This window comes from Acanthisitta chloris, unplaced genomic scaffold (assembly GCF_000695815.1).
Source record: "Acanthisitta chloris isolate BGI_N310 unplaced genomic scaffold, ASM69581v1 scaffold30606, whole genome shotgun sequence".
Taxonomy (NCBI): Eukaryota; Metazoa; Chordata; class Aves; order Passeriformes; family Acanthisittidae; genus Acanthisitta; species Acanthisitta chloris.
Genome location: NW_008680272.1, coordinates 1 through 11,725, shown reverse-complemented (window position 1 = coordinate 11,725; position 11,725 = coordinate 1). Strand labels below are relative to the sequence as shown.

The 11,725-nt window shown below is 47.9% G+C and overlaps 1 protein-coding gene across 1 annotated transcript in view; it reads right to left on the bottom strand.

The window, feature by feature from the left end:
• Positions 1–8,185, bottom strand: part of NFAM1 (NFAT activating protein with ITAM motif 1) — a 14,065-nt gene extending 5,880 nt beyond the window's left edge. The window contains exons 1-4 of the mRNA XM_009077652.1: positions 8,131–8,185; positions 5,723–6,061; positions 4,030–4,139; positions 1,329–1,445 (exon numbers count right to left, since the gene is read on the bottom strand). Coding sequence (XP_009075900.1) covers positions 1,329–1,445; positions 4,030–4,139; positions 5,723–6,061; positions 8,131–8,185 — 621 coding nt within the window. The remainder of the gene's footprint in view (positions 1–1,328; positions 1,446–4,029; positions 4,140–5,722; positions 6,062–8,130) is intronic.
• Positions 8,186–11,725: the final 3,540 nt, after the last annotated feature.

Below are 11,725 nucleotides of genomic sequence, written 5' to 3'. Positions count from 1 at the left end.
GAAACTACCCATTCGGATTTTTATAAGCCTGAATTAAAAAGAAATTACTTGATACAAATGAAAAGGTTTATAACCTGCAACCTCCTTTACCCAGAGCACTGCTTTTTGCCCAGAATAAACATATCACATACAATACATAGAGGTTTCTTTTAAACCTCTACTCCAAAAATTTAAAGGGCCACAAAATAGTGCCCCTCTCCACAAGTGAGAATGAGAAGGGGCAGACCCATCCTCTTGTTTGTATCTGCCCCGATCAGGTCTCCTGCCCCCCTGGCAGAGCTTTGCTCCTCTCTGTAGTACATTCTCCAGAGCTTCGCTTTGTTTGGTTTAAATGATTAATGCAGCAGAGCTCACAGGTTTTCCTTGGAGAGACTTTCCCAGCCCTTACAGACCTCACAGACAGAAAGGTTTCCTAATATTCAGGCAACATTCTTCTCTACTCACTTTCATTTGATTCCTCCTTGTTGGTCCCACAGATCATGAGGGAAAAAAATAAACCCTTCCCTTCTCAGTGGAGCAGCTCTCCCATGGGAGTAAAAGGAGAAAAGGGAATCTATTTTAAATGGAGCTGGATGGGTTGTAAATGGGATTAGAAGTCATGGTTACTTGAGGTAGCTGAGGTCTGGGCCTGACATTTCAGGAGCCACTTCAATCCTATTACCTATGATGCTAAGGCTACTGGGCTTGAGGACTGAGAGCAGTTGGCATTCCCCAATTTGGGAAACGGAAAGGAGATCCTATGCAATGTAAAGGAAAATGCTTAAAAAATAAGACTCCCTTTACTTTCTTCCTGTCTTTTTCCCCCCTGCTAGCTAGTCAGCCTGTTCAGGACTGCAGTGGTCTGTGGCACTGGCACCGGTGAAGGTGCCACAGCAGGAACTCTGAGGTTGTTGAGGGGAGCACATCTCTGCTCCTTTTCCGACCCATCATTCTCCAGCTGGGAAGGGCATGTCCTTAAGACACTCTGGAGTGCAAAGTGGGACTGAGATCCCCTCGTCCTTCCTGACTTCTAGAGACTCATCTACTTCTTCCACCAGGAGCCCTCTCTGGCCCCACACCTGCTGCTCAGTGCTGCTGGCAGAGGGAAGGTGCTGCCCAGCAGGGCATAGGGCAAGGCTTGGGCACTGGGGAGGCCACAACTGGAACCAGGATGGAGACACACAACATGCACAGCCCTGAGAGGAGCTAAGAAGGGCAAGGTCACCAGTACCTGGCTGGTACACAGGTATTGCTTATGTTTAACATCACGTTGTCTATACCACAGCAGGGAGAGGAAGGGTTGTACCATGGTGTGGACAGGAGGGATGAAGGGCAATTCTGGTACTCACATCATAGACGGAGGAGGGTGGTGGTGGTGGTGGTGGTGGTGGTGGTCTGGCTGAAGGGAGCTGCGTTTCCACCTTCTCTTTCAGGATATTCAGCTGGTTCCTTCTAGGGCACAACACCTGCTCAGGACAAGACACCAAATGACACACTTGGAGAAAACACCATTTCCCCAAAGCTGAAGCGAACACCAGCGTCATGTCAAAGCTAGCTGCTTGCACACCTCCTGAATGCTTCACAGCAAAGAGTGTTGGCAGTGACTGCACAACATGGGCTGGTCACTTTTCTCCCCACAGGGTAAAATGTAGGAGTCTGGTGACTTACACTGAAGCAGTGCAAAGGAGAACTGGGTTCTGTGTGTGTACATATAAACCACTTCCACCACTTAAAGGTTGCCGGGTGAAGGGTTTAAGTATTTAACAGTGCAGAACAATGCTGTAGGACAGCAGGGCCCTGTCCATAGGGCACGGGGGAATTTCAGAGAGGCAAAATGCAATGACTTTTGTCAGGATGCAGCTGGGAAGCTTTTGCTAATACACAGAGTCTAAAGAACAGCACCAAACAACCATTAATGGTGACAGATAGCCAGTGACACAGTAACGTGCAAGTCCAGCATGGAGTTGAAGGAAAAAGGTCTCTTCCTCTGAAATGTTTCTTCCACCAGATGAGTTCTCCTTGAACATGTTCCATTCACGCACAGAGAAGGGTTAGCCCTGCTCAGCAAGTAAGAGAGGAGGCAGAAAAGGCAGAAGGCTTTGCTAAATATCTCTGTTCTAATTCAGAAAGAAGTGGGATGATTATATTCACATCACATGAAAATGATGAACTGCTTTCCAGTCCATTAGTAACTAAGGAGGATGCTAAATAGCTTCTCTTAAAGATAAACATTTTTAAACCAGCAGGTCTGAGCAAGCTGTGGTGAGAAATATGGGCTGCGTTCTGCAGGAGGGCAAATGTAATGACTGCATGGATCTCTTCAGGCCCCAAGGAGAGCCCATAAGTCTGAGACTTGCTGGCCCACCTCAAAAACCAAGAGATGCTAATTGGTGAGTTGTGGCAGTGCCTCTCCTCCTCATCCCCTCGGAGATGCTGTGGAGACAAGCAGAGCTGGGAGCCTGTCTCCAGCCGACTCACTCTGCCGCTCATGCTCCTTCCCCTGCAACAGACTGCCTGCAAGGTAAGTCTCACGAGATCAGCAGGTCTGCCAACTGCTGCCATTCTGTTTTCAACTTCATGATCTCTGACTGTGTGTGCTGAAGCCTGATGTTCCTTAGAGTCATAGGACTGTACAAGCAGCACAGCCTCCACATAAAAATGCATGAAGAGAGTCTGCTGCTCTGGTGGCAGAGAGCAGCTTGAAGGAGTAAATGTGGGGTGTGCTCTACCTAGAAAACAACAATGCTCAAATTTCACTTTAAAAGGCATTCGGTATTTTTAAGCCAGCCTTGAGATCTCTGGAAGAACGCAGAGGATGCTATTTGAACACCTGAGGATGGCAGTACTAGAAGCAGTAGATCTTCCCTAAACGACACGGATTCCAGTATCGTAATTCCACAGGTTTTTCCACAGCGCCCCCATCTCATCCTGATCTTTCAGCCCTGCTTTTGGCTTTTTTTCTCATGCTCTCTAAATCTCAGTTTCTCCATTCTTGGTTTCCCCTTTGCCCTCAGCTACATCCCAGCTCCCACTTCCTTACCCAGGTGGACCCAACCTGTGCCACTAATCTGCTCACCCAAGAGGCCCTGTCAATCCAGTCTTAACACCCTCCTCCAAGATCCAGTGCTTCCTCGCTCCAGATTCCAGTCTCAGTTTCCCTCCTGAGCCTTATTCTTCCAGTCTCACAGAAGGTGCCCCTGGAGATTGTCTAGTCCAACCCCCCCTCTGCACAAAGCAGAGTCAACTAAAGCTTGTTGCTCCTTGGGGCCTTGTCTCTCTCTTATGTTTTTCCCAGTTAGTTGTGATTTTCACACAGGCTTCCTTGGGATCCTTGTCCTGCCCTTCCCCTCTCACTCTGTCTCTTAATGTTTTCTCTGCCAAACACATGCCCAAGGCTCTGGTCTCCATCCCCACCACACTGCAGATTTTTGTCTTCTATGGTGCCTGAGCTCAGGAATGCAGTTGCAGACTCCTTGCAATCAGGTTGTGCCCTTGAACCAGAGTAGCCTCCATACCACAAGAGGATTAGAAAGAGGGAAAGTCCTGACCTCCTCCTGCCATCAGGGTTGCAAGAGACTTGTTTGGGTGCACAGGACATTACTCGTCTGACTGGCAGGTAAAGTCCCCTCAACAGAGGGGTTTTAGACAACTGAACTGCTAAACTGACAAGAGCCATGACTGAGCATGCACAAATGGCAGTTTTCTAAAATCCCATCACAAGGCTATGTCTCCTTGAATATTCTCAGGGCCAGCACTCTGCTAGTGTGGCTTCTTGCCCCCTGTCAAACCCTTGCTCTAAAGCAAAGCATGCCAGAGTCAAAATGATTACCAGAATTTCTTTAATGGACACATCAATGACTTGTTTTGTATTTCCTGTAATCTTTTTTTCTCAGAAAAACTGAACTTAAAAGAAAGAAAAAACCCGAGGCAGACACCCAGCATGGAAAATTTCAGCATAGGGATTTCCAATCCAGCCAAGTTAGAAGCAAATGGAATTAATTCCTAGAACTGGTCATGTCAGGTATTGCTATTTATTCAGTTATAACTTGCCTTTCTTTTCCACAGGAGCAGAGCTGTTGCAGTGATGCTCAATGCAGCAAGAACAGTGGTAAGGGTAATGAGCATTTCCCACCCAGAAGAGGTATCTGTGTGCCCTGTACCTGCAAGAAAGAAGGCAAAAGGTTCCCAGTGTGAGTGTAAGTTACAATCCTGCGGCATTTTTAACCCTGGAAAGAGCCTTGAGAGAACTAAAATACACAAGGAGTGCAGAATATGGTGGCAGAGATGCACACACCCTTCGAAACCTGCTCTGACTGAACAGAGAGCTGGATGCAGCTGCAGAATCACACAGAAGAGGCAGAATATAAGCAGCTGCACTTCACAGAGTGCATTAGAGGGAAGAGACATAACTATGAGAGCCAAGAAAGGTGGTAGGTAGAGGCTGGCAAAGGTCTTTTGTGATAGGAGCAGAAAGAGAGATGGTGGAAAACACACAGGCCACACAAACTAGGAGGGTGGCACTGTCAGAATCCTCTGACCAGTGTAGCAAAGCCATTTTGTCACAGCTCTTTGCATTTACACTAACAAGTTTTTCATACCCAGATTCAGTAATGCAAATCTAGCTAGTCAGCAGCATGAGTGTCCTTATCACTCTTCTTAACACTCCTCTTACATTGCATCAAGCTTTCCCTTGCTTTCCAGTCTGCACATTAACAGACCAACCTACCCCTTGTGCCACACAGAGAAAGGGGAGGGATGTCAGTGAGCCCCCAACAGTGAGTGCTGTACCTGCACATCTGATTACAGCAAGCACACTAACAACTGACCTTATCAGCTGCCTCTGTCACACTGCTGAAGGCCAAACCCCACTGTCTCCTGAACACTGACACCTAAAAGCACCCCCTGACCCAGTGCCCAGGCTCCCTGGATAGACCCTGGCTCCCAGGAGGCTGCAGCAGAGCAGGTAAAAATGACTGCATCTTCATGTCCCCACCTGGGCATCGAGAACAGTAGCACAGGTCACCTGTGCAAAGTGCACTCAAGCCTGATGGCAGTATTTGGCATTCTGCTGGTTTGAAAGCAAACCAGTGAGAGGCTCCAAGTCAGAAGTACAATTTAATAGGGAAAACAAAAACCCCAAATGCAACAGTACAAAAAGAAACCACTGACAGAGTCAGAAAGCAATGTGACACCCTGTCAGTCAGGGTGTTGGGAGTAGTCCCATTAAATAGTGGCTGCAGTCCTCCTGCAGTGATGGGTCTATTGGAGCAGTGATCCTGTAGATCTGGGCTTCACCTGAAGGTCCAGTGGTAGCTCTTGTCCTCTGGGAATCCAGCAGGCAAAGGACCCTGTGCTGGTGCAAACCTCAGTTTATATTCCTGTGGGAATGCTTGGCTCCCCCCCTTGGGGTGAAGCATCTCACAATGGGAAGATGTAATTCTATGGGTCATGCGGTGGGTCCCTGACAGCCCATTGAACAGAGACAGCCCCTGAGGGAGCCAGCAGGGATGAGTAGAAGATAATGACCACTGTCCCACCTGCTTTAACAGCTTGTGAAGATGATAATAGAATACATGCTCTTGGTTACACCCTACATTGTAACCTAGGATAGGCATAAAGCATTATTCCCACCCTATTTCGTAGCATGTTTGGGTACAGGAAAAGAAGAGCAAAAATCCTATTTTCATAGCCAGATCCAGCTGATTTTTAACCTCCTGCCCTTCCTTTCTGGTGGTTCACTCACCTCTAGCAAGGACAAACACTCCATTTCCTCTTTTCTGGATGTCATCCCATTTGACCTTGCAGTAGTATGTGCCAGTGGCAGAGGTGCTTTCAAGAGGCTCAAGTCTATGGATGTAAGATCTCGTAGCAGTCTTATTCTCTTGTCCAGAAGGAATGTCTATGTGTTTCGATATGTTACAGATGGATGTCTCCTGGCCCAGTGAATTAATCCAGTAATAGGAGATTAAAAATTTGGTGTATTTCTGCGTGTAAGGGAAGATGACTTTACAGGGAATGGATATTCCTTCCTTGAGTAGTGCAACCTGGATTGGAGGTTTCTGCTGTACATGGACATTTCCTCCTGTAAGGGTAATAATTGTTAGCAGTCACCTAACATCACTCTCAGTCAGGAGAGGACAGCTGCCCCAAAGACAGGACCACACTGAAAATAGCCCTACGACAGAAAGCACATCCACAGCAGACAGTGTTGGCCCTTGTCAGAAACAGAGTGATTCAGAGCACTGTCCTGGGTGATCTGCCACATCTCTTAGGTAATTGCTGTCTGATCTGTGATAGCCTGATGCATTCACAGGCTTCCCCTTTTCTCTTGTGAGCTCCTCCATACACACCAGCACACAGAAAGGCAGGAAATGAAGCAGGAAGTGAACTGATTTTGCAGTGGTGTGTGACTGTATTTACAGATGGTGAATAGAAAGCAATTTTCCAAGACAAACACTAGCTGGACATCTCCTGAAACTCCTGAGTTGTAAGCCTCTGCCTGGGCATCTACATGTGGCCACGTGGTGACTCTGTGGCAGTGAGGGTGTTGTGCACAGGCAGGTGATATCAGTGGGACTGTGTATTTCTGATAAACGAGGGAGGAAGGAAATTGCATATTCCGTACAGGGCCAGCACAGGGGCCAAGAGAAATAAGCCACCAAACTTTTGCTGCTGTAAATGGGCAGCAGAGCAGAAGACTTGATGCTAGATATGGGAACCATCTGCAGAATGCTGTAGGTCTTAAGTCTCTATACGTGACAGTATCACAGGCAGAGAGAAGGGAGATCCTGCCCTTTGTGTGCTTCCTCCTAACTCATACAGGGCAGTTCAGTAGACAATGATGTTGGGAGTTACAAGAGATGATGAATAAGCACAGATGGGGAACCACACTACAGTTCACTCCCTGTTTTGTTTAATAAAAAGTAAAAAAATCTAAGAGAGAGCCACAGGCTAGTAAGGAGCCTGGGGTACAGGACTGCATTGGCTTCCCAGCCAAATCTGGGTTTAACATCAGGCAATCTTTGGATCTCTTTGGCGGCTGACATAACACCACATATAAACCAACTTAAGAGGAGTCTCTTTAAGAAAAGGAACTGGAAATGTACACACAAATCTTCTTACAAAATGAAGGACTCTTTCAGAGACATGAAAATAGGAGAGGGGAAAAAAACACACAGAGAGAGAGAGAGAGAGAGAGAGAGAGAGAGTATGGGATGGGCAGGCTTTTCCATTCATGCTTTTGATGGGATTCCCTGGAGTTCTGCATCTATAAACAGGCTCATAACAAGGTATTAAAGCTGTCCCAGAGCACAGCCAGCCTTGCTTTCCTGTCATCATGCACTAACACTGCATCACAACAACAGCATCACCTCTGCACAGCAGGAGTTGGCACTGAAAAAGGCAACTCAGACTTAGCACTGCTGAATGCTGAGCACTGAGGAAGCCTGGAGGGAGGGCACAGCCACTACCCAGAAAGAACTGCTGGAAGTAGGATCTGTTAAGGAAAATTCTATACAGATCACATAGCTGGGGACAATGGCCTGAAAGTAAGGAAGAGCTTAGGTTACATCACTAGGAAAAGGTTCTTAGCTGTTAAAGCAACTAAGATACAGTACAGTCCTGAGGGACATGCTCCTTCATTGTGAGCACACAGCCCTGTGTACACTAGGTACACTATTATGGACAGATGGTAACAGCAAATCCTGCAGACACTGTGGGAGTGATAACCCAAATGGTTTCTTTTGGGCCATATTTTTCAAAATCATCCATCATCCTTCTCCTCATCACTACCCAGCAGAACACATATGAATACAGTTTCTATACAAGACATGGCTAAGCACTGCTGTAACAAAACAGAGGAGAGATCCATCTTCTTGCAGTATCCCAGGAGCCATTAGCTTGAGAAGAACATGCTAAGGAAAAAGCCAAACCATTTTATTTAGGTTATCTAACTCGTCTCCCATATTCCTCCTTTCTTGAGGATTGGTTCTCTCAGCTTTGAAATGCTTAAAAGACAGAAATAGCAGCAGCGTGCAAATTCCTAGAGGGGATCTCTGGAAATTAGCAAAAGATAGCAGCTGGAAACACTCTAATATGAAAAAAACATGAGAGTAAACAAAAGGAATTTTAAAAAAACCCACATTTTTTTACCTTCACACTGAAGCAACCAAAGAAACAGGAAGATGACTTTTAGATTCGAGGCCATGATGGAGGTCAAAGGCTGTAAGAAAGCAACCAGACACGAACATCCAAAAGGCAGAAGAGATGGGGGTTTGTCAGGTCAGGCAGCCGGTTGATCCCCTCCTGTTTGTGAGGGGACGGGCAGGGCGAACACACACTGCTTTTGGCAAGCAGTTCCTGGCAGATTCAGGCTCTTCTGCTTTTTGGGCAGACTCCTCCCCACTCCAGGGTTAACTTCTCTCACTACTACCATGGTGTTACACCTACCAGTGGGTGTCCAAAGATTAGACCATAAGCACTTTAACACACAGAGCTTTGTCTCCCAACAACCATCAAGTATCACACACATTTAAAGCAAACTTTGTCACCTCCCACAGTGACATGAACACTCAAGTGTGGGATCACCTGTTTTGCCTTCAACCCAACAAATCAGTACCCACATCAGCAATCAGTACAGAGGAATGGCTACACTGTACTCCTGACTCCACACAACTTCCCTCCACAGCCAACTCCTCCACCAGATCCCTTCAGGGGAAGGTGCTCATATTCACAAGGTGAGAACAACCAGACAGCGAATTCGTCCCTAACAGCTGGGATGTTTCAGATCCACACCACGCTGGCTCTGAATCAGCTTCGCAATGCAGGCAAGCTTTAAAAAAATCTATTGTAGGGAAGTCTAAGGAGAACCCTTTGAAAAGAAAACCCTCTTCTTGTGGGAGGCTCCTGCTGCCTAGACTCATGAAGAGTTGTTTGATTTTGACAAAAGCTTGTTTTTAGCTAAGACATCTGCAATGCAACAGCTGAGCAGCATCTGACTCATAAAACCCTGATGTCTGAGAGGTCTTCACTTCTCTCTAGGCAGCTTCCTACTTTCACACTTCTTGTGAGACATTTGCACTGTCCACAGGAAAGCACTTTGCTGCAACTTCAAGGGTGCCTGCTCACATGGGGTGCTGTGCTGGGGAGCCTGGTGGGGGATGGTCATCGGGGAAAGACCTAAGAAGGCAGACAAGCCTGTATACTGCAAGTCATCAAAATCACTACTGCTTGTTTTATCCCTCCAGAGCTTGTAGGAGCCAGGTTTGCTCCAAAGCAACCTTTGGTTTACAGCATTTTCCCTCCTGTTCAGCCTAGGACAGGTCCTCAGGAGGAAGGGGCCTTGACACAGGGGGAGGTGTGCAGCTGCTGTGGCCCCCTGAGCCCAGGGATAGTTCCTGTACCTTGCTGAGAGTCCTGGCAGATGGGGAGAAGAGCAAATGGCTTTGTGTGGCTCTGCAAGGCTGGTGCAGCAGCTGCACTCCTCCAGGGAAGGTTTAGCTCAGATTAGCCAAAACCAACTCCTCTCCCCAAGACACGCTGACGTGAGCTGCACGGGGCTGGTCTCAGCTGGAAATCAGTCCTCGCAGGTCTTAACGCTGAGCAGTGAGGACAATCAGGAGCAGTAACAAGACACTTGGGGCCCACTTGGTATTTCAGATATGGAAGGGCAGATCAGGCAGCTGTGGCTCTGGGGTCACAACAGTGCTCGGCAGCATTTCTCAGGCCTGAACAGCATTTCAAGGTAGTTGGGGCAGGCAGGGAGAAGGAGGTAGAGGCTCACTACCCTCCTGTGGAAGAACTCTGCCGAACAGCGAGGGCTTCCTCGGCTCTTCTATTGCACTCATCCCCATGGTAGCACACAGCTTTGCAATTTCCAGCATCGATGTATTTCTAGAGCACAGAACATGCTGCTCCTGTCAGTGATGTGTTTTAACTGTTATCGGCGTTTATCTGCTTCAGGAATTCAGAGTGATAAGTGGATTAAGTGTGGTAGGTTTGTAGGGGTGCTAGGTCAACGTCATCCTCCTGTCCTTTCCCTTCTCTTCCCATAAACAACCCTGTTGCCACTCAAAATGCCAAGTCCTAGAAATATCGCTGTCTGGAATTAAAAAAAAAAAGTATCTAGCATTTCAAAAGAGATCACACATAAGACTCAGCTGTGGGATTAAAGGCACAGCCAGGCCAGAAATACATTCACTGCTGGGATTTGCTATGGTAGAGCTCACTGAAAAGAAATGGCTTTGAAACGACTACCCAGCAGCTATTAACTGCGAGACAGGATGACATTCTGTTCCTCAGAGCCTAAAGGGAGCCTGAATCTTTGAATGTTAAATTCTAATTCAATTTGGTCTGGGGATTCTGGACTGAGTTTTAACCCTGGAGACATAAATGGGAGGAAGATGAGGAAAAGCTGGGGAGTTGTGTGTTTCTATTACCAGCCTGTAGTGGGGCTGACCGCCCTGAAACTTTGGTGGAACTAACCAGGACACCTGTGCCAAAGGAAATAAATTACAAAGCTCCAAAGGAACAGGTCACTGTATGACCTTCACTCATGCATTATACAGCACAGTGCTGTGTGTGAGCTGGTCCCTGCAGCATGACAAGGAGGGAACTGCCTGGCCAGCTGTAACCTCACCACAGCACTGACTGCCCAGGATCTGTCTGGCTTGGTGCTTCTTTGATGCAGTGAATGCTGACACTTCCCCAGACTAAATACAGGACTGGGCTAGGTTCAAGCCACAGCTTCTGCTTGTAGCTGGAAAGTGACTATTAATTTCACTCAAGCACCGTTAAGAGCCTGTGACAGTGGCCAGCATTGCAAGCCATGGGGAAAAGCACGCTGCTCTGGTACATGCAAACAACGAGTCTGGGCAAGCGCTGCACCTACCAGAACTGCCTATTCACAGCTGTGTCCAATGTACACCCACACGGAAAGGCTCACACACACACACACGTGCCCACACATGCCCCCACAGCCAACTCCAGGGAAGGCATTCATTCCAAGAAAAAGGCTGCTGCTAGCCAAGGCAAAAGCAACACTGCAGAGATCACAACAAAGCCTCTCTATTGCTGAAGCGTTTAACACCACAACCATCCAGAAGAGAAACACGGCTTGGCGCAGAGAAGAGCTGCAGCAGCTCCACAAGCCTGATTGCAGGGAGCATTTCGAGCACTCCCCAGCACAGCAGCTCCGATTTGCTGCCTTGTCAGAGCCCAGCTCAGTCCCTAGCGCTGGAGAGCGAGACAGCGCAACACTCGCACCTCAGAGGGTTCAGTCTCTCTGACTCTTCTAACCCCAAGTCTCCGAGGCGCAGAGTTTCCCTCTGCCTGGCAGCAGGAGCGACAGCAGAGCCAGCACGAGCAGGGCCGTACCTCTGCCAGCAGTTTTAGCACTGTTGTGTGTCGAGAGTCTCTCAGCAGGGCTGGACGGTGCCGAGGCCAAACCTGCCAAAGCCCTCGCTATGTTTCTGCCCATTGAACTGCTCGAGGGAAGAGAACAATCAGCCACTTGATCGGAAAACAGGAAAACAAAGGTGTTAAGACTACCGTGGGGACAGGAAGAGGTACTTTTATAATTCCCTTTCACCAGCAAAACGAGCCTGGCTCAGAAATCACCCACTCCTGCTCCTTCTCTGTTCACCTGCTGGAAAGATTCCTGGAGACTAAATTACCACCGCAGGCCTGGAGCTCCCTACGGCTTTCCCCAGGCTCCCTCGTACAGCTCCCCGGAGGGGCAGCTCTGCCT